The sequence below is a fragment of the Pithys albifrons genome, chromosome 4 (genome assembly GCF_047495875.1).
Source record: "Pithys albifrons albifrons isolate INPA30051 chromosome 4, PitAlb_v1, whole genome shotgun sequence".
NCBI classification, from domain to species: domain Eukaryota; kingdom Metazoa; phylum Chordata; class Aves; order Passeriformes; family Thamnophilidae; genus Pithys; species Pithys albifrons.
The window spans coordinates 1,240,654-1,263,537 of NC_092461.1; the positions used below are offsets into that span (position 1 = coordinate 1,240,654).

General features: G+C 43.2%; 1 protein-coding gene across 4 annotated transcripts in view; it reads left to right on the top strand.

Moving 5' to 3' along the window:
* Window positions 1–22,884, top strand: part of MBOAT1 (membrane bound glycerophospholipid O-acyltransferase 1) — a 52,343-nt gene that overhangs the window by 24,113 nt on the left and 5,346 nt on the right. The window contains exons 5-10 of one of the 4 annotated variants that reach the window (XM_071552952.1): window positions 8,928–8,983; window positions 11,182–11,236; window positions 13,885–14,068; window positions 15,766–15,958; window positions 19,016–19,119; window positions 21,861–21,925. In XM_071552952.1, coding sequence (XP_071409053.1) covers window positions 8,928–8,983; window positions 11,182–11,236; window positions 13,885–14,068; window positions 15,766–15,958; window positions 19,016–19,119; window positions 21,861–21,925 — 657 coding nt within the window. The remainder of the gene's footprint in view (window positions 1–8,927; window positions 8,984–11,181; window positions 11,237–13,884; window positions 14,069–15,765; window positions 15,959–19,015; window positions 19,120–21,860; window positions 21,926–22,884) is intronic. The other 3 variants (XM_071552954.1, XM_071552955.1, XM_071552956.1) reach the window with 3 other exon arrangements.

The following is a 22,884-nucleotide window of genomic DNA, read 5'->3' on the forward strand; positions in this document are numbered from 1 at the left end:
AAGTTGTGGCTGCTGTTTTTAATCTCAACTTTTCTGTGGAACAGCATTTTTTGTGTAGTCTCTGGTGTCACTGGAGCAGCAGAGGAGGCTTTGCAGGAATGGAGAGAGCTAACCCTGCATGCTTTGTTTGAGAGAGGAAGGTGTGCTTTTGCCTGATTTAAAAACAATGTGCCAATCTGCATTGCACTTGTTTAATTGAGTGTCTGAATGCAGAGTGATTAGTGACACTTTGAAGAACTTCTGTAAACTGGCACAGTAAGTTATACACGACTCTTTCAAGTCTGTCATTTTACAGGCATAGAGTAGGAAATTCGGGGGGTTTGCCATCTGTGTCGTGTGTCTCTCTCTGAGGTGGGGAGGTCAAGCATTTAATTAAATTTGAGGGGATGGAGGGGAAGTTCCTCTGAGAATTCTGAGGGTTTTTCCTAGAGGAGGGTGCAGAAAAGGGAACTCGTACTTTGAGAGAAATCTAGTTCTGTAATTTTTTTTTGTGGTTCTTTTAATACACACAAGCATGTCCTGGAAAGAGCAGACATACCAAGAAGCCTATAAATGGGATTGGAGTGTGTAGCTCTGGGTGTGTATCAGACAGAGGCAGAGAGAGAAATCCAGGAGATCATAATTTCTGAATAATGTCTTCAGAAATGCTCTGTCAGGCATATTAGTTCTCTCTCTATGAGCACATTTAAGGAAGATCCAGCTCAGACTGGGGGTGGAAGAAGAAGAAGAATGGTGGTTTTTTTGTATTATAGACCATGTAGTATTTTTTGCTCTCTTGATGAAAAAGGAGCTGCTTTTATTTAATAATGAGCTCAAGGATAGTAAGAGCAGGAAAAGAATAATACCCAAACTATTTGATTTTTGTCCTGGTGTTTCAAGGTACACAGCAATTTATAAACTTCAGTCAAAGACCAAACTGCCAAGTAGTAAACATGGTAAATGTACCAAGGATATGAACTGTGTCTTTGTGATATGTTTTAAAAGCAAAGAATAAATAAAAACACTGTAATGATGTCAATAAAAGCTTTTAATCCAGGGCTGAAACTCAGGTCAGCTTCAGAGATCTGTCTTAAAACAGCTCTAAGTAATTTGTGCCCACTGAGGCTTTATGCACATACCTGAAGAGATGCAGGTGGAGATGGAGAGAACAAGGGAATTTTTGAGTCATGTCTGAGGCAAACTGCAAAATGGAAGATCAAACTGTGGTGCACCACGTCAAGGTTAAGAAATAGGGGATTGTTCCCTACTGGAGGCTTGTTAATTCTTCTAACTCATGTAAAGGGTGGGTTTGGTCACTGAGTCCTGCAGTCAGAACTGTACTCAAGCTGTTTGGAGCAATTTCTTGATTTAAGTTATTCATGTGTTACATAATACTTATGAAAAACTGAATTTTTTTTTAAACTACTGCTTGGCTTTAAGGAAAACAATCTCCAGCTTCCAGCACTTGCATTTTAATTTCTTCTTTAAAAATATGTATATATTCTATCAGATTTATTTCATTTATTTTATTTCTCAAATAAGTGGTGACTTAATTTAGGAACTTTGTTTACTACTTTCTCAAAGAAAACTACTCACTTTTGAACACTAATTACACAATATCTGAATGCTGTGCTGCACCCTTAATTCAAATCAATCTTTGAGAGAAACATGCATGTTTTATTTTGCTTGGTTTGCCATGTCTTTTGTACATTACACTTGGAAAAACTAAACCCTAACTCTCTCTGTTATTTCTTCTTTATGCTAAGAGGATTATGCTGGTAAGTTATGTGGTTTCTGTACAACTTTATATGAACACTTGGTGTTCTTCCCATTTGTATCACAGGCTCAGATTGAGGACAGTAATGTGATGGTTTTAAGGAAAAAATAGTTTAAAATAAGGAATCTTGATTGGGATTTCTGGAAAATAGTAATAGATATGGTTTCAATCCACATGAACAAATGCCATGGGATCATCTGGGTGGAATTCAGAGGAGTTTGGCATCCATGTGCAACTTGTGTCTGTTTTAATCCTTTGCTTGATTAAGACCATCGAGCTTTTTACTTTCCTCTTTGAATTCTTGCAGTGTCTGAGCAAAATTTCCTAATATTGCAGATCATTCAGTGATATGTCAGAGAAAGATTGTGCAGATGTTTCTTTCATATGAGGAGCAGCTGGGAGAACTGGGGCTTTTCAGCCTGGAGAAAAGGAGGGACCTTATCACTCTTTAAAACTACTTGAAAGGAGATTGTAGCCAGGGAGGGTCAGTCCCTTCTCCCAGGTAAGAAGTGACAGGAGAAGAGGAAATGGCCTCAGGCTGTGTCAGGAGATTTAGTTTGGATATTAGGGAAAATTTAATCATGGAAACTCTTTTCAAGCACTGGAACTGACTGCCCAGGGAAGTGGTTGTGTCACCATCCCTGGAAGTGTTCAAAAACTGTGTAGATATGGGTGCTTAGGGATGTGTTTTAGTGGTAAAGAGGGGAGTGCTGGGTTAACAATTGAATTTGATGATCTTGGAGGTCTTTTCCAACCTTAATTATTCTGTGGTTCTTGCTGCCATCCCTCAGAGAAAAGAATCTATTTGTGAAAGTCACCACACCCACTGGCACTGCTCTTAATCTTCTGTTGATCTTAGAGACCCCATAGCTGAATTATCAGGGAGACTCCAGCAGTTTTCCTCCCCACATATCTGGAGATCTGTACCTCTTACAGGAGTGTTCTGGTGAACATCCCTCTTCAGATGGCACAGACACCTTTGTGTTTGCTCTACCCCAAATGCAGCACAGCAGCATTCTCAGCAAGCTGCTCAGACAGGGATGATGCTTGAAAGAGTCCTCTCAAAAAGCCAAACAGATACTTGAGCAACAAGTGGCACTTCAGGCAGTGGATTTTTGCTGCGTGGGTAGTGCTTTGGTGCTGTTTTTTCCCCTCTCAGTGGCTCAGTATCAACCACTAAAGGAAGGAATAAAGGTACAGCAGCCATTTTTCACAAAGGAAACACATTTGCTGATGGCAGCAAAGATAGACCTGCTCTTTTGCCATGTTAAAACACAGAGCAGAGGTTTGAACTGGCCCTGAGAGTTCAGTTGGTGACTTTTATTTTCTTGTCTTCCAAGTGTATGACACGCAGTGTCTGTTCAGCAGCTCTGGGTGACTTTGGGCTGTATCTGGTCCCTGGGGCAGCACAGCAGCAGCAAGTGCAGGGTGAGGAAGGGCAGGTCAGGCTTTTTCTGTGCCCACCTGCTGCTTTGCCACTTGAAACCACACTGAGATCACTTACCATTGGACACGGAGGGTCCCTGCAGGAACTGCTGTGTGGTTAATGGGCAAGATTCAAACAGGCAGTCCCTGCTAGGGAGCTCCACACAGCTGGGGCATCCCAGGGCACCAGGACACTGAGATCAGCTCAGTTGGTTAAAACTTGGCTGCAATAATGCCAAAGTCATGGGTTCAATCCCCTGTGTGGGCCATTGACTTAAGAGTTGGACTCGATGATCCTTGTGGGTCCCTTCCAGCTCAGAATAGGCTGGGATTCTGTGACACTTCTCCAGAAGTAGACACTGTTTCAAGTGAAATGTTTCTATTATGAAGGCTTAAGAAATACTGTTTGGGAGCTTCCACAAAAACCAACCAACCAAAAAAAACAACCCACACACAACCCAAAACAAACAAAAACCCCAAATCCCCTACTGTTGAAAGTAAAGGTAAGAGCCCACTGTCACTGAAGTTCTTTTGGTATCTGTGGCTTGGCCATCTCCTCATCATCATAGTTAATGTCATAGTAAAATGTGACTGTGTGAACTTCTTGTCGTGGCTTCAGGGCTGAAGAAGGAACCCTGAAATAAATGTTTGCTGGTTTGGAGACTTGTCTGCTGTGAGCCTTTTGGCTCCACCTCCTCCCTTAGTGAAATCAGGTCAGTGGAAACTATTTCTGGTGAGCGTGTGCCAGACTCCTCCACGGGATTACCTGAGGTCGAGCAGCCTGTGCGGGGTGAATGTCTGTGCTGGGGAGAGCACTCAGTGCAGGAGGCAGCTGGGATGTGGGGAGGATCCCCCTCACCCTGCTGACAGTGCTGACATCTGCAGCTCCACTGGCCTGTGCCTGGGGCAGATTTATTGCACTGGGGCAAACTGTGTTTGAAAATTACATTAACTGGTGTGTTTTCATTTGGAAGGTTTAGTTAGAGGTAAAACCCTCTGTTGAGTGTTCTCTGTAAACTGTTTCATCTTAGTCTTGTGTTCTTTTTCAAGCCATCAAACATGAGGCAAACTACCCAAAACTGTCTTTACCTTATGTTAGATGCCTTGAAAAATAAAATTGTCCCCAGCCAATTTTGTGAATTTTTTTATTTTTGTTTTTAATTACATTGGTCACTATGGTTTGTGTGAGGGAGCTGCAATGTAGCTACAACCAGAGATTAAAATGCCAATATATAAAAGACAGGGAAGTCACAGCACACGTAAATCCAACTCTGAGTTTCTGTGCTGGTTTGTAACTGCAGTGCTTGGTAGGACAGGTGAAGAAGGAGGGGGTGGAATCACCACTCAGCACGTGGCTGCAAAGCCATTTTTAGGAGTTCAAATATGATGGATTACAAGTTTTTTAGGCTTCTACGTGTGTTTTATTTCAAATGCTCCTTTCTGAGGGCTAAGTCTTTGTGCTTCATCTCCAAATGCAGGTGTAGTAGGTAGATTTCCTTTTCAAATTCAACCTAATAATTTGCCCAACTCCAATAACCTGTATGTGTCAAAATTTGGGAGTAAGAAAGGTTATTGGAAGTTTTATAGTTTTGTTGACTCCCCTTGTTTTTACACTCTTTTTCCAGTAGGATCTAAGGATAAAAATATTATCATGTCAGAAACAGTTGACTAGATATAATATGATGTATTTCATGTATTAATTTACTCAGTGTTTTATTGCTGTTTAAAGTTAGAGCTTGACTGAAAGGCTGAATAGAAATGACAATTAAATATTCTGGTATTGCAAAGTTTTAATAATCAAAACTCATGTGCTTAGGAATTTATGATACTCTTTCCTGTCCTCCCTAAATTAAGGGAGAGCTCCAATACTGTCATTTTCTTGTGCTCTGCCTTTTCCTGCAGTGAAGGCTTGGCTGTCCCATGAGATAAGTCAGAGGGTGATGGTAGGTGGGTAGGGAGATGCTCCTTGTTCACCTGAAACCTTCCTTTGCCTTTGTGTGGAGTGTTCAGTGATCTCTGACACTGACCTTGTGGAAGATTTTGTGTGTGCCATCCCAGTGCCACTGCACAGCAGGTTTCCACCTTCCCCTGTAGGGGATAGAAGAGATCATAGAGTCAACTAGGCTGGAAAAGACCTCTGGGGTCATTGGGTCCAAGCTGTGACCAAACACCACCTTGTCAACCAGACCAGGGCACCAAGTGCCATGTCCAGTCATTCCTTAAACACCTCCAGGAATGGTGACTCCCCCACCTCCCTGGGCAGCCCATTCCAGTATCCAATCACTCTTTCTCTGGAGAATTTCTTTTTAATAACCACCCTAAGGCTCCTCTGGTGCAGCTTGAGTCCATTTTCTATTTTCCTGTGCTTGCCTGGGGGGAGAGGCTGACCCTCACCTGGATGGAACCTCCTTTCCTAGTCACAGAGAGGCATAAGGTCACCCCTGAGGCTTCTCTTCTCCAGAGTGAACACCCCCAGCTCCCTTAGCTGTTCTTCCCAGGGTTTGTGCTCCAGAACTTCACCAGCTCCACTGCCCTTCCCCGGATCTGCTCCAGCACCTCAATGTCCTTCCTGAACTGAGGGGCTGGACATGCACTCCAGGTGTGGCTTCACCAGTGCCCAGTACAGGGGCACAGTCACTGCCCTGGTCCTGCTGGTCACTCTGTTCCTGATCCAGGCCAGGGTGCCATTGCCCTTCTTGGACACAGTCCTGGCTCACCTTCAGCTGGCTGTCAACCAGCACCCCCAGGTCCTTTTCTGCTGGGCCTCTTTCCAGCCCCTCTGGAAAATGACATGAAATCCAGTGATAGCAGGAGGGAGAACAGAAGGTATCTGATGCTTTGTAGCTCTCCTGCCCACCCATAATGTCAGAAGCATCACTTTTGTGCTCACTGCTCTCCTCTGGAGCTGAGGTTTGAGGGAGACAAACTGTTTGTGCTGCTCAAGTGCAGGAGGGGCTGAGTTGTCCTGCTGGGAATTCCTAATATAGTGAAGAGAACCTCTGTGCTCTGTTTGTGTTGTGTGACTCCAGTGCAGGCTCTGCTCCTGTTCCCTCTGTTCCTCAGCACTGTTTGCATTGTGGTTCTCTCTGGATTACCGTGGGGGCCCCGATTTTCTGAGACCAGTGGCTAAGTTTAGGCACTTAGTCATAGAGTTTTGGCTCAGAGCCTGAGGTTTAAAGTTACACACTTCAACATTGGCATGAAGCTCTTGCCATAAGAAACATATGCACCAAATTGAACCAGTTTGAAACAAGTGTTAATGTTCCCCCAGAAAGCCAAGAGGTCAAGCACTGACAAAATAAAATTCTGTGTTTATTGCAGTAGAACTGCTGGTTCACTGACAGCCTCTGTCTCTCTTAGGGATTAAAAAAATCTGCCTTTTCATACACTTAAAAGATTAGGATTTATGTATCTTTGAAAGCAAAGCTAAATTTTGTCTGGGAAAATCTACTCTGAGAAACAGGATGTTGATGATAATGATGAAAACAGCTTATATATAATTTTTCTTGAAAGATTAACTGTAATAAAGTTTAGGGTGACTATTTTACAGTATTGAACTTGCCTAAAAGGTAAAAAGTCATTGTTGACTTTGTCCCTTCCTTGGCTGGTTTAGGTGACCCAAAGAGAGCTGCTGTACAAACCCTTGTGTTGCAATTGTATTCAAGTCCTGTGTATATTTAAGCCCATTCTGAATTTTATGTACAAACTCTTTTTGCTTACATTTCAAGTAGGGACTGCTGAAATGATAAAAATAGTTTCTGATTAAGAAATTGGCTGATATTGCACGTTCTGGTTTTGGGTGGAAAATGCAAATTACCCACACAGAATTTTTTGTGGACTCTTGGAAAAGATCAGTGATATTTAGTGTGGAAAAATCACCACTTAGAATGAAAAAATGTCTTTTGCCACTATCTGTGTTCACCATGCTCAGCATATGAATTATCTTGAAAATCAGTTTGATTTATCTTAGGGGGATAATCTGGTTGCAAACAGTTTATTTTAGCCATTGGGATTATGACCAGTAGGTCAGTTTAGCCAAGGATGATCCAAAATCTCTTGAAAATCTCTGCAGAACATGAGTATTTTACTGTTATTTTAGATAGAGACATTTTTGAATGTAGTTTTTGTTTGTTTGTTTTCTTACCTTGAGAAATTGCTGGGGAAAATACAGTGCCTGAACTAAAGAAAAACCTTCAACTTTTTTTTTTTTAAATCTAATTGCATTCCAGAAAATATATTACAATAGTTAAAATGAATAGCTGTAGTAGAGTAATCATCTATGTCTCTTTAAAAAGTTCCATGTAGTGGTCAAACTGTGTAATTAGCATGTATATAAACTTGAATTTCCAGGTTGAAGGCACCATTTGTGTTCAAGTAGATACATCCCTGTGGACAATGTTAATTTATCCCCAAACTGAGGAACATCCCTTGTACTAATCCTCAGTGCAGACAGATCTCTTATGTGGGACTGGTTTTAACATGTAGTCATCACAATGACTACAGGACATTAAAACAGTGGTGAATCCTCATCCCCCAGTGCTACCTCCTGGTTATTGGGGTGTTCCATCCATCTCCCAGGCACTCAGCAATAGGACAAGGAGGCACAATGGGCTCAAGCTCTGCCAGGGGAAATTGAAGTTGGAGATCAGAAAGAAATTCTTTACAGAGAGAGTGCTCAGGCACTGGAATGGGCTGCCCAGAGAGGGGGTGGATTCCCCATCCCTGGAGGTTTTTAACCTGAGCTTGGCCGTGGCACTGAGTGCCATGATCTGGTAAAGGGACTGGAGTTGGACCAAGGGTTGGACTTGATGATCTCGGAGGTCTTTTCCAACCCAATCCATTCTATGATTCCTCCTTATCTCCCTCTACCTGCTGTTGGCTGTGTCCTTCACCCTGATGGGAACCAGCTCCTGGTGCTGATTTTTGTCTTGTTTCCTGTTCCTTGGCTGCAGCAGCTCACACTTCCCTTCAGTGCCAGGTTGCTCTGTAAAGCTGGATGAGAGTACAGGTGGCTCTATGGGGCATGATGGCTGTTTCTCTGGTGCTTGTTTAGTTGACACCAAAGCTCATGGGTGCTTGTAAGGCTGGCTCAGGTACAGCCAGCTCATCTTCTCAGATCCCTCATGCCCAGGCACTCCCAGCTGGGCGCTGTGTCTTGTCCAGGCTGTCCACAAGGCAGCTGCATGGCCAAGAAGCAAGTGGGAAACTGCTGTGCTGACAGCTAGTCTGGTATTTGCACACAGTCCTAATTGATAGAGCCATTCATGTGAGGAAATAACCATCAGTAGCTGCAGAATCAACACTTTTTTTTGAGCACTGAGGAGACAGACAATGGGAGAGTAACAGTAAGAAGAGCCAGAGTTATGTTACAGCAGCACTGCTTTATTCTGGTGGTGTATTGAATTTGGCCTTTGCCTGGAAGGGAGCTGGGTGGGCTACAGGAGCTGGTATTTCCTGGTGGTGCCATTTCTTCTGAACTCCAATTTGCAGTGCTGCACGACAGGGAGGCATAAAATAAGGCTTTGTGTGCACTTAGCAATTAAAAATTCCAGTGCAAGTTACTGTGGGGTTGTTTTGAACCCAGGCAATTGTCTTATGCCTGAGTGCTTCCTTCACTTTTAATTGGATGTTTTCCACTTGTTGCTAGTACAGTTATGCCTTTTAAAGGAATAAAGACGTTCAGTAAGAAATTTGGGAATAATTTGCACTACAAGACATGTAACTCTTGTTTCTGTCTTTGTTGTAGTCCTCTGATGATAATTACACAGAAGATCACAACACTTGCATGCCAGTTACATGATGGTAAGAAAAAGGGATCTCTTCCCACGTCCTGAAGACAGCCCTTTTATTGCAGTGCATTCTGTGCCTGAGATATGGAGAGAATGAATGTAGTTCAATGAGTTGTTTCAAATTAAGAAGAAAAATGCTTTGTGGGGGAAAGTTAGAAATGTCAAGTTTGGCTCAGTTCTCTAGGATCAAACTGTCTTTGCAATATCAAAGACAGCTGGTTTTTCCCTTTGGGTGCTCTGCTTCCTTGGGACTCAGTTTGGATTTTATCTGATCCCAGTATCTCCTGCTGAGATGCTACAGTGCCTCTCCATTAAGATTTCTGAAGCTGTTACTGGTTCTCAAAACTCAAGAATTGTTTGATGTAAAGGTTCAGTCATTAACATTAATTTAGCAAAAAATATGCCAGCAGTGACATATTCAGTGGTAATAAACTCCATGAGTTGTGAGGGATAGAAGTCAGTGCCTTTTTCCCAGTGCAGAGGGAAGCACAGTTGCAAGTAAAATAGCTTTGTCTTCGGTCTTGTGCTGTGCTGGGACAAAGAGCACTATTATTTCCCAGCAGAATGCCTGTGTCCAGTCCAGTGCCAAGGCTGCAAATGCCAGTTGTCATCAGTGGCATGTTCCTTGTGCCTACTGATGTTGCAGGGTGGATTTCTGATGGTTTGAGGCCCTTTACATTATAAGCTGTGGGTCACTAAATAAATAACCTGCTATACAATTATTATGGTCTAGGATTTAGGTGATGACCACACCACAGACTGCAGAGTTGGCCTTGTTTGCAAGCCAGGTTTGCACAAGTGAGTCTAAAGCTTTTAGCTGACTGTAATAGGTACAGCTTGAAGCTTGGCTGATTGCCCCTGTTGTTGGCATTGGGGTTGCTGGGGTTTGCCTGGCTCTGTTAGTTAAGTTGGCAGCCAGCTCAGCATGCCCTGCAGTGTGCACCCTGGGCACACACCTAGAGTATGGAAAGCAAACAAACAGAGAGGCAAAAGGTACAGCAGAGGCTTTTTAAGCAGGCCAGGAATCCTACAGATTAATCATGGTGGAAAGGCTCTTTATATTGTGAGCATCCCTGTATGGAGCAGTTGATCAAATGGAGGCAGTTCAAGCACCAGTGGCAAATTTCTGGTTGTAAAAATTTAACGTGACAAATTTCTGTTTGTAAAAATGTAACACAGCTGCCCATAAATGGAAGCAGAGCACCAAAATACCCAGTGCTTTAAATAAGTGCTGAGTTGTTTCTTTGAAACTCAGGCCCTCCCAGCATTTACAAACTGGAACAGTGGAGAGAGACTGGAAATGAGCAGCCTATCAGGACTCCTTTTAGGAAGTGGGTGCTCTGTGTGTGTTGGTAATTCTGGGCAGTGTGTTTAGAGCAGCAGTGTAGCTGATGCCAAGCCCCTGATCCCGTGGAGCTGTACCCAGCATGTTTGGCATCCAGTGCTGTGAATCATCCCCTGGTGAGTCCTGCTGAAGCCACTGGGATTCCTCACAGTCTGAGCAGCTGAAGCTTCCCAGGGAAGGTCTGGAGACAGTTGCTATAAGCAGCATCTCTGTACCACTGGCCATCACACAAGTTTTTTTCTAGTTTTCCTGGGATGCTGAGCCTGTGGTCTACCTCTGGCCCCAAAGGTCTCGTGCACTCAACAGGAGGTCACCCTTCCAGTGTGGACCATGTGCAATTCCAGATTATCACTGATGTGTATGTTTAGGCTTGCTCCAGCATCATTATTCTCCCCAGTGGAGCTTCTGTTCCCTGAGAGCCTGTTTCCCTTCCACTGCCCACTCCTCCTGCTGGGAAATGCTCCACTTCTCACCAAGAAGCCAGCAGGGAGCTTGTGCTTCAATGAGCCAGTGGCTTCTGGCAACAGAGAGTTTTCCAGCCCAGGACTGTTTGCTGGGGGTCACTGCCAGCTGGGGGCATTGCCAGTTCCATTGTGTGTGTGGGAATGTATAGCTTGTCCTTCCTGACAGTGTAGGGGGGGAAAAAAGGGGGAATGAGGTGAGGAACTGGGTAAAGAGGTGTAGGGTATAACATGAGTGTACTTGACCTAAAAGTTAGGAATTGAGCTGTATTGCAACAGCCTGGGACAAAGAAATGTTGAAGTCTGTGGTTTTAGGAAGTTATTTGTGGGGTGCAAACATTAGGCCTTGGGAGTAGCTTTTACTGTTTGTCTTTGGGAAAGATCTAATGTGACTTTTCTTTCCAGGAATAGGGAGACAAGCTGAGGAACTCACTGCTGAGCAAAATCGGCTTGCTGTGAAGTAAGGATGTGGCTCCAATAATGATTTGTGTTTAATTTCTTCCAAAGAAGTTTAGGCTTTGGGTTGTCTATTTGTTTTCATTGGTTTTGTTTGGTTTTTTTTTTTATTTTCCTTTGAAATGTCAGGCCATGAAAATGTCCCCTGCTTCTGTCCAGCCCATGATAGGCCAAAAGTCCTTTGTTTTTTTTCTATTTGCTTGAGCAGGTGTTTTTTCTGCTGTTATTGCCCACCTTCCACAAACAGCTTCTCTCCTATATTCCTTATTTCTTCTATCCAGGACTTCATCAGCCTGTGCTGGTCAGTAAAGCACTGAAGTACTTGGCAAAGTCTCATTGACTTAAATTTATACTCTACATGCAACAAAACTCGTCTTTGCTGAATTAACTCCTTTAAATCAAGGCTACGACTGTGCTATAGGGACTTTTTGGCTGTTACCTTTGTCTGGTCTATGATATATTATTTTTACAAGTAGAATGCTCCTCCCCTGCCAGCAAACCATTGCTCAGTAAAAATCAACATTAGTTTGACTCTGAAACTTCAAGTGCTGCTTTTCTTTGCCATCATTTTTGAACACTGGAGTTTTATTTTGTCTGTCTCCCTCTGTAATGTTAATGCTTCTGGTTCATGTTATATGACCAGTCTTCTCATTTTTTAGATGGAGAGCATGCTGATCTTCTCTTTTGAAGGCCTTTTTTTCCCAGTTTTTCTGCCAATACCAATGCAAGATGCAAGTGAATTTGTTGGACCTTTTTAAGAAGAATTTGTGTTTCAGAATCACTCTTAGAACCATAACTACTTTTCAGTATGAAGTGTTTGTTTAAGGCCAAGGAAATTACTTCCTTCATTTCCAAGGCAGAAGATTCAGCCATCAGAAAATCTGCCTTGGAGCTTCAAACAGCAAGGGAAGAATTTCTTGAAAAGCAAAAATCCTGTAGTTAGTCTGTATAGCTTTGCTGTGACCCATAGCTTGGTGTCTATTTTAAGGCTCACAGCAACGTTTAACTGCAGTGGGCCCTTGTGACCACATGATCAATTCTAGTAAAATTCATACCAAACAGGCTTTTTTCCTCCCTTTTTTCCCCTTGTACAGTAGATGAGCTCATAATAGAAAAGCAGATGCCAATAGCTCAAGTGTCAGTGGCAGACAAGTCATAACTGAAGAGTTTTACATCCCCTTTGGTAATGCAGCCTTTTGTCTTCCCTCCTGTTCTTGGTCTGGTTTTGTTTCTCACTCATCCTCTGTGCATTCCTTCGTGCATTGCTCATGTCTCCCCACCCAACCATGTGCAGTATCTAAGTTGAAACTAATGACTTTATTTTTAATCTCAGGAGCCCAAATCAATTGACCTGAACAGAACAGAAAGATGAGCCTTGCCCCAAATTGTTTGCTGCATCTTTCTGTGAAATGCTCTCACCAGAGAACACACTGCTCAGGCTCTAACATCTACAATAACCAGCAGGGTGAATGCAGAAAATCCTGGCTAATCTGACTGTTTATTCAAACTAATTCTGCCTCAGAATAGAAGTAGGCAGCAGAGAATGTTTAACTGTTGCTTAGTTTTTCTGCTAGAAATGTGTTTTAGCCTGAAAGAATTTTAAGTGGGTTTTGGTTTATGCATGTCCATCTGTGTCTTGGACAGGAGAGCCCTGAAGCAGAGCCCAAGCCTGTGCTCACATTTACTTGCATGGTAACTATTAGCACATTATGGAGAGCACTCAGTGATGCAGTGAGGAACACAGGGCACAATTGGGATGTTGGCCTTTTTTTCCCCTGTTAAAAAACCAAGTCCAACAGTATCCAAATTACACTGGTGGAGAGAGGCCTGTGCATCTTTTTTCCATTCTACTGACCTGTAGCAAGGACACTGAATCTTCCTCATTTTACATCAAAAATAAAACCCCAGAAGGAACTGGTGGGATATGTGCTCACAAAACGGAAAATAATGAACGTGGTGGATTTTCTTTGACTTTCATCTTCAGCTGTTTTTTAATTTGTGGGTTTTTTCCTCCCTTAGTTCCTCTTCCTGTTTGTGATGCAATACAGGCAATTACTTCCTTTATTTGCATGTAGGAGAGATAGTGCCTCTCCTTCTCTTCCTCTGTGCCTCACATGACACTTCCCATTTTCCAAAGGCTGGACTGGAGCGTGGGTGGGACCTTCCTTGGGGACTGAGAGCCCTGGTTAGAGGCTCCCTGCCCTGTGCCTTGTGTAACAGGGCAGTGTGGTCCCTGCAGATGTCCATCAAAGATGTTCTCACTCCTGGCACTGCACAATGTTCTCCCTCCTGTTCAAAATGCCCATTTCTTTGAGAGTGGCTGTTTAAGTTTGTTACTGTTTTAAACTGAAATATTTCTGAGAGTGCAACTTCTCCAGCCCTTAGCATTAGTTCATCTGCAGCTTAAGCACTCCATGCTACTTTTGTTCTGCCTGCCATCAGCCAGACATCACCAGGATGCAAGACAGACTGTGTTTCATGTTCCCAAAGCAGATCTAGTGAGCTTTCAGCTGTGGGATGATAGGAGAGAGGTGGGGAAGAGATGGGGAAATGAGGTAGGCAGTGCAAAAGAAACCATTGCTGGAAGTCTTTGCTGTGTTTCACCTTGTTTTGTTGCCTTTTTTTTTTTTGTGCATGGCTGATTTTTCACAGGTCAAGACCTTCTTTACTGGAGTATTTAAGTTATCTCCTCAATTTTATGAGCATCATAGCTGGGCCTTGCAGCAATTACAAGGATTATATTGCCTTCATTGAAGGGAGGCACGTGCACATGAAACTGTTAGAAGTGAACTGGAAGCAGAAGGGTTATGACAGACTTCCTGATCCTTCTCCAACTGTAAGTTTTACATTGACAAAGATTAATTGCAGAGGGTAGGAGAGTACAGCTCTGTACATAATTCTCAGAATTAAAAACTAAGAAGAAAAAGCACTTTTGGATGATCTTCCCAGTAAATGTTAGTGGGTTTTTTGCTATGAGTGGCTGCTGGTTTTATCACAGGGTCAGGGGTGAAGGGGCTGCTGAATTCCCCAGATGGGTTTGGTTTGCAGAAGGGGTCACTGGGTGATGGGTGTCCTTTGTGCAGCAATGGGAACAGTCTGCAGGTCCTGACAATGACAAGTGGCAGTTCAGCTCCAGACAGAACAGGACATGTCAGGAAAAAAAAATCTAATTTCTCCTGTAGTGCAGGACATGTTAGAAATCTCTGAATTATGGCTAATCAGCAGCTGTGACCTGTCCAGGTGCTTTGCAAGGGAATCTCACACTTTAAGATGACTCAGAGGTAATTTTTTCCCATACTACTAACACTAATTTTATTTTACATTTTTTTTAATATTGCTTAAAACCCTCTTATGAAATGGCCTTCTGGTAAAGCAGGGTAAGAGCATGGGAACAGATTTCTCTCTTAAGGTGACCCTGAATGTGTAGCTTTGTGAGTGTGTGCAGGATGTCTCCTCTGAGGCTGAGTGTGTGCTCGTGTGCAGCTGATTCCTGTTGCACACAGTTGTCTTTCTACCTCTAGTGCTGTTACTGCTGATTATTTACATTAGTCTGATTGAGGTCAGAATAAGGCCTATATTGTGTAAGATGCAAACCAGCAGAGAATATTAAAATCTTCCTTAAATAAATGATTTCACAATAATTTATTCTAGAGTATGGAGAATATATAAAAACAGTACTTGGGATCAAATAGTGTTGTTTCAATAGTATATTTCATTTTTATTTGTCTTTTGAGAAAATGAGTCAATTTTTACAAGGTACCCAGATTTACTTTTTAATTATGACTTTATCAGGAAGGGTTTACTCATTAGGGGTATTTAACTCTGAGATGAGCTCAGCAGGTTAGAGCCTGATGTAATAACACCACAGTTGTGGCTTCAGTCCCTGGATGGGCCATTCACCCGAGACTTGGACTCAGTGACCCTTGTGGGTCCCCTCCAGCTTGGAATATTCTCTGAAAGAAGCTTCCAAATCCTGCCAGCATTGTCAGCAGCAGTCCCTGGGAAGGTGTGATGGAAAACACTGGCAGAGCAGATACCCTGTACCAGGGGCACAGTGTGCTGGGCACCACATGCACTTTTTGGACAAGTGGTTTTTAGCAAGACCTCTGAGTGGTCTGGGCAGGAAGACTTTCTGATGTACTGAATGTCAATGCATGGGCTTCCAGGAGGACCCCAGCAGATGATAGTACATATAGGGAGGATTTCTGCTTTCCACTGTAGGGGTTGATTTGGTTTTTGCTCTTTTTAGGACCTCCATGAACTGATGTAGAGTCTTTCATGGAGTCCATCACCAATAACAATTGACTTGTGATTGTCCTTTATACATAATTTATAGGTAGTTCAGTAAACCAAATGATACTAAAGCTTTGACTCTGACCTTTTCTTCATCACCTCTTCTAAATTAATTAGTATCAACTTTGTCACTGCTAACCTTATTGGTTCTTGAAGCACATTGTTTTTGTATGTCAAGAGCACTGCCTTGTTTTCCCCTTAAGCAGATGTTTCTAATGAGTATTTCTTTGTGCTTTTTAGGGAGCAGTGATGTACAAGCTTTGTATCACACTGGTATCTCTCATCTTATTCCTGACTCTCACCAAGAACTTTCCTATGGCCTATATTATTGATAACGAGTTTCTTGACAAAACCCCCTTCCTGTCAAGACTTGGGTACTTGTATGTTGTGACACAGGCAGCAAAACCAAAGTATTATTTCGCATGGACCTTGGGTAAGTGTGGCTGCATCATCTCTTTGTGTGCGTAACAAATAAGTTCTTAAATGGGAGAGGGGGAAATATTGTGGGTAGGGACAGAATAAAATGGTCCCTAGACCTGTAGTCCTCTTGGGAAATGTGTTCCTGAGGGAGTGGACTCTGATGAAGTGGGGAAGTGTCAAAAGTTTTGACAAAAACATACATGAAATTTCTTCCAGCTTGTCTGAGATACCCTCTGTCTGGAGCCAAATCTGTTTTTCAGCTTCTTTACAGTAAAGTCAATATAATGATTTCTTCTTACTTAAAACTTTGCTAATATACCAAATCAATTATCACAGGAAAACCTCCTCTGAACATTGATTTTTATGCTTTACTCATGGCTTTTCACTTAGATCACATCTGTGTGGGAAGAGCCAAATCCTTTACGCCAAACAGAAAATCTACTGAATTTTTTTGCTGGTATTACAAGACCCTGGGCTGGGGGGAGATCCTGAAAGCCCAGCCAGCAGGGCATGTACCTGAAGCTGAGAGAGGTGTCACTGAGATGGGGTGGAAACAGTCAGGGAAATTCATTGCAAGGCTGTGATTAAACTGCTGGGAATAAACGTGGCAGTTGAGGGAAAGCATCCAGGACTGACACGTGTGGGATGGGAAAGGCTTTGAGATAAATAATGGCTTGCTCAAAAACTTATTTTTGTGGGATCCAGTGTTAAATTGTTGCCTCCACTTTCTCCAACATTATAGTCCATCATTGAAGAGGTAAACTGAACTTGGATTTGTGGCATGACTAAGCTGTAGAGGCTGTAGAAATGTCTTACAAATGAGGTGGTTCAGGGAAAAGCAGGCATTGCATACTGGAGGGTGGGGCCTGGGTTCATAGAATCAATTGGGTTGAAAAGCCCTCCAAGATCATCAAGTCCAACCCTTGGTCCAACTCCAGTCCCTTTACCAGATCATGGCACTCAGTGCCACGGCCAAGCTCAGTTTCAAAACCTCCAGGGATGGGGAATCCACCCCCTCTCTGGGCAGCCCATTCCAATCCCTGAGCACTCTCTCTGCAAAGGATTATTTCTGCTCTCCAACTTCAATTTCCCCTGGCAGAGCTTGAGCCCATCGTGCCCCCTTGTCCTATTGCTGAGTGCCTGGGAGAAGAGACCAACCCCCACCTGGCCAGAACTTCCCTTCAGGCAGTTCCAGACAGTGCTGAGGTCACCTCTGAGCCTCCTCTTCTCCAGGCTGAACACCCCCAGCTCCCTCAGCCTCTCCCCATAGGATTGTAGAGTTATTCACATTGCAAATGCAGGCAGCAGAACAGCACTTTGTCCTTTTGCAGTTTTGCTCCTGGTGGCACAGCCCAGGGAAGTGCCTGCTGAAGCTGCCCTCAGAAGGACAGGCAGGCTGTTTTGTGAGGGCTGCACCACTGAGTTCCCCCAGACCCATGGCAGGAAAATTTGGCTTCTTGCTGCATTAGCCCCAGTCATGGGAATGTGGCTGCAAACCTGACTGGAGCTGTCAGGGAAAGCTCTGCAGGTCTGAGTGACTCTGCCCAAGGAGCTGTGCAAGGGTGCACCAAGTCAGCAGGGAGACAAATCTCTGCTGAGCTTGGTGGAGATTGGGGGTTTCTGAGCAATTGGAGGGTGGACATTTGTCATCTGTGTGTGCTTCACACCTTGTTCTGCAGACAGCAGCTCTGGGAGAGAGAGTCTGAGGGATCTGCTGTATTGTTATCACTCATCCCACGGTTTCTGGTGTCCTGGTTTTGGCAAAGAAATACCAAGTGATTTGTCCCTGCAGCCCTTGGAGCAAGGAGGACAAATCAGGAGTTCTCCTGCTCTGGGGTGACAGATAAATGCAGCTCCAGTCTCTGAGGCTGGTCAGGATCCTTTGGGCCAACTTCAGGCAGGATTTTGTTGTTCATTGTATGCTTGAATTTTTTTAGACAGGAGGATAAGTAAAAACATGGAGGCCTTTCTTTCCATCAGTGAAATCATGCTTACTTAGTAAAGGGGAAAATAAAATGGAGAGTTTCAGGTTAGAGAAGGCTGCTTGTTTATTTATTTATTGTTAGCCTTGTTGCTTTTAAATAGATTCTCTCCCTAGTTTTGTGCATTGGGGCTTTTCCATGAGCTTGTGCCTGTACTCGTAGCATTTACAGAGCAAAATCAGTTTTCCTTCTTGAAAAAGAAATGCCAACCTCTTTAAAGCATAACCAGGCTTGTATTTTGTAAATGTTCTAGAAGGAAAAGCCTTACCTGTATTTGCACTTCCCTTTTTCTTCCAATGATCCTCATTGTTGGTTGCAACTGGTGATTCTGAGATGACAATGAATCCTCCCTCAGCTCTCTTAGTACTCCAGGAAGGTGTTTCTGGCAGGGGCCCCCTGAAAGCAGAATCTTGAGCCCCAGTGATGAGGTGACTGCCAGGCAAGTCTGAGAGGGCAGGTGGTTGACCAGCAGCCTGGGAAAGAGCAGGAGTGTAGCAACGTGTGATGGCTCCTTGTCATCCAGGCTTTTATTTGCACTTAAAATAGCTAAGTCTGTAATTGAAGTTACTCAATATTTGACTTGTGGGGATGGTGAGGCACTTCAGTGAGGCTCTGAGAGGCAGGATTAGCAAAAGGCTTTGCCTGTGGAAGTCTGAATGACAGTCTTAATTAAAACAACCATGTTGGAACTCTTAATAGGAATGGTAAGCATGTCTTTGAGACATTACTTTCTCTGAATTCTGGAAAATGCTGTGACATCCAGTTGCCCTTTTGAAGAACATGCTCATCATACCTTTATCAGGTGAATAATAAAGGCTAAATAATGGGCAAAGGGATTTCTATTCATTGTTATTTTATTATTTTATTTCTTTTGCCTAAGGAGTAGCCAGTCTTTTTTCCTGTTCAGGAAATGACACCTGTGTAGCCTTATAGTAGTGCCCCTTTGCAAAGAAGCAGCTTCCCTTGGAAAGAGATGTTGCTACTTGCTGCAAAGCTGGTTTGAATGTGTATTTAGTGTTATACTGACTTGTAAGGAAATAAGACTTTTCCAGCATTCTGCTTCTGACCTGTTTTGCTTTGCTTTGCAGCAGATGCAGTCAACAATGCAGCTGGTTATGGATTCAGTGGGGTGGATGAGAGGGGCACTTTCCGCTGGGACCTGCTGTCCAATTTGAATATCTGGAACATTGAGGTGAGATAAAGGAGTGGCTGCACTGACATAATTAGTGAGAAATGGGCATGCTAATGGGGAGAGACTTTGCTGAAAGGAAAAGGCTGCTCCTCTTTAGCATGAGGAAGTTTTGTGTTTATCTGTTGGGCAGATAAAAAGCAACTGTCTCAGAGCCTTCCTCACACTCTGTATTCAGGTTGTATTTCTGAGCACTTTACTGAAGGCTAATAAATAATATCAGATATTTATTAAATGAGCAGTCAATTACTGTAGGTTGTGGCTGAGCTCAGTGGGTCAGTAAATTGCTCACAGCTATGATTCTTCACCATCTGTGGTGAGCTCTGTTTATTTACTTCTAACACTCTTTCACTTTTGTAGCCCAGTTGAGATAAGTGGTGGTAGTGCAAGAGACTTCCACAATTAGTTATTCCCAGACACTTGGAAAGGCTGGAGAGCCCCCTGTAAATGCAGAAAAGCAAAGGTGGGAGAAAACAGGTACAAATCAGGCAACTGCAGGGGAATTGAGGGCCACAGAGAGCTTGGATGGCTGCAGATCTAGACATGTGCCCATCTCAAAACATGTGTCACACATTTCTTGACTTCAGTGTGCTTGTAAAATCCATGAGCCTTTTGTAAGCTATTTATGTTTGTATCTCTAATGCAAAAGAGAGCCAATTACAGTTTGTTTGCCCTGAAGAATATTTTGTGAGAAGTGGAAGTGTTTGTGTCTGAGACTGCTTTCTAAAGGCTTCATTTTCAGAAATAGGAGGAGCCTCCCCCTGTAATTCTGTAGTTATGCTTTTAAACATAATCACAGAGGAAAATAAGTTGGCTGCTTTATTGCTGAGTGATTTGTGACTAAGTGAATGTGCTGTAATAGCTCAGCACAAAAATGAAAGAGCCCCTGTAATTTTTAATTGAAATACCAAAATTGGAAATACCATGATGCATTCCCTCTTTTCAACCTTCTTTCACACTTTATTTTTTTAATATTAGTTAATCCTCAGTGTACATCTCCCCTTGGGCAGTACAGAATGAAGAGCCCAGAAGTGCTTTGCACTCCTCAATGACAGCAGCACCCTCTGAGATCTGATTCAGTTTGGGGGCAGGACATGATTCCCCCTTTGATATGGGCTGAGGCAGCTTCTGTTTGAAGTAGCAAAGTGAAGTGCAAGCAGTGCTCTTTAGCCAAGCCAAATTAAGGAAACAGGAGCTTCTGCTCCTCTCTACCCACTGAACTGTAGGCCTCAAACTTCCTTCCTTTGCTGGTCACATGGGCAATCGAGATCAGAATAAAGCAGAGTGCTCTCTGATCAGAATAAAGCAGAGTGCTCTCTGATCTGCTCAGCTGTGCAGTGAGGAAAAGAGAAGCTACAGAGCCCATGAGTTTGGGCAAGCCTTGACCCATCCCTTTATGTGCCAGCAACACTGTTGGGAGGTGAATTTCAGGTGTGATTGTGCAGTGTGTGCAGGTCTGGTCTGTATATTCAGCAGGTACAGCCACCTGCATATGTCAAATTACTTAAGAACTGGGACCTTGAGTGCTAAATGGGACTGTCTGATCTGTAGTAAAGACAAGCACATGGCAAGAGTTGTGTGGGCATTAAAACAAGGACGAGGCTAAGCACGTGTCTGGGGACTTGCAAGCCATGGCAACAGCTTGTTTTGACAGCCAGTGACTACTTCCACTCTTGGTAATGTAATGGGGAACTTGGAGGAGGCTAAAAGAGAGTGACAATATTAGTTGGGAGAGAAACTGTGTTTTTCTTGGCTTCTCCTGGTGCAGTAGGGCAATCAAACTGTGGCAGTGCTGCATTGGGAATTGCTGATCACTTTAACTCCTTAAATGCAGAGGATGAAGTGCTGGCCTTAGGGCTTCTGCATGGAAATGCAAAGATAATGCATATTCATTCCCCCTGGAAATCTTTGCCCTTAATGCATCTTTTTAGGTGCTGATATGGCAAAATAATGGGGTGTCACTGAATCATGGCCCTGTTGGGTGAGGGGGTTCTCAGAGGCTCCTATGAGAGCAACCCAGGGGGAGTGGGGATGGAGAACAACCAGAGGTGAAGTTGGTCAGGATTAGGGAACTGATGCTGAACAGCCCAAGTACAGCAGTCTCTGAGGTCAAAGGTTGGACTCGATGATCTCAGAGGTCTTTTCCAACCTCGCTGTTTCTGTGATTCCATGATGAAATTTGGGGAACTCAGAGAGTGGTTCTCTCAGGACCCTGCGGTCCACTCTGGTTTCTCAAGCTTGGCAGTGAGCTGACAGTTGTCTTCTAAATTTAGTCCTAAAAATTTTTGTCCATGTTTTTCAGTCTTCCCCCTTCCTTTTCCAAGCAATAATGTGTTTCTTTTGATTTTTATAACACCTTGTTTTAATCACACTCTAAGGAAGTCCAAACTGCATAATGGGTGGCAAGATGTCCCTTCCAAAAATGAAGCTGTTTATGAACTGAAGAGAAGGCCAACCACATAAAACAAGCAAGTCTTTCAGATTTCCCATTATTTGAAAAACAGCCAAACATTGTATTTAATTTTATGAAACAAAGTGAGATTTGAGAGCAAGTGCCAAGTTGGCAGTGAGCCACCAGCCCAGTTAATGTCCCTCCCAAATCATGTTAGTGCAGTGATGGATTGTGGCACAGTCTTCACAGAAATTAGCTGCTAGAATTGATATTTTCCATCCTCATGAATTTAAAGTGCAAGTAGTATTTTAGAGGTTTCAGTGCTAACATTTCCTATGAACTTCTTTCTCAGACTGCGACGAGTTTTAAAATGTACATTGAGAACTGGAACATTCAGACAGCTGCTTGGCTCAAACGGTGAGAGCAATGAAACAGTCACATGGGAGACCCAAAAGCACCCCATGGCCTGGAAAAATGCTCCTAAATGTACAGCCTCTTCTTTGTTTCTGTGTCTCTAACAGTTGGTGGAACACAAGGGGATTTGGTGCTGTAAAGTTTTGCTGCTGTGAATGTAAAACACTCATATTTTATATACGAGCAGCAAAGTCATAAATGAACTGTTCAAGTCTCTGCTAATAGGAAGTAATAGCATTTTGTTGTTTCCCTCCATTATTCTTCCTGTACTGGATCACTTGGCTGTGTTATGTTTGCCAGGAGGGGGTGAGCCTTGCAGTGTCACTGGGATCCAGTTCAGCTAGACACAGAGAAAGGAGAAATCTTTAAAGCCCTGGTGTACTCTGGTTTGGAGTTACCAGAAGATGCTTGCCAGAGAGTTCCTGTTTAGGATATGGCACTGAGATGGTCTGATTTTAACCTGTGACTCTTAAGGCACATACTCTAAATACTTGGATAAGTCCAAATTTTGTAGACTGGACTGTCTCTTAGTCCTCATACACTTCCTGGCATGATTAAAGCTCAGTGCACAGTCAGTGCTGTCTGAAACAGATTTAATGTAGTTAACATAACTATAATGATGTTAAATCTATACATCTCAGGAGTCAGTGTCTACTATTTTTCATTATTCCATTGATGATCCTGGTAAGAAATGCATTATCCTCACTCATTTCTTTGGAACACAGTGCCTCTGTTAAACTTCAGATAGCCAGCTAGTGGTTGTTGTGTTCTTGAACTGTTACCCTTCACTTGCATCTTGGGAGTAAGATATTTGGGCTGCCAAAGTTACAGGAATCCCCTGTTTTGCAATAGCTTACAGCACTCCCTGTTGTTCCCAGCATCTGCCAGAGAACTGTGCCTAAAAATATCTCTGTTCACCAGTGCAGGGTGGGGTCACACCTTTGTCTTTCAACTTGCTCTTG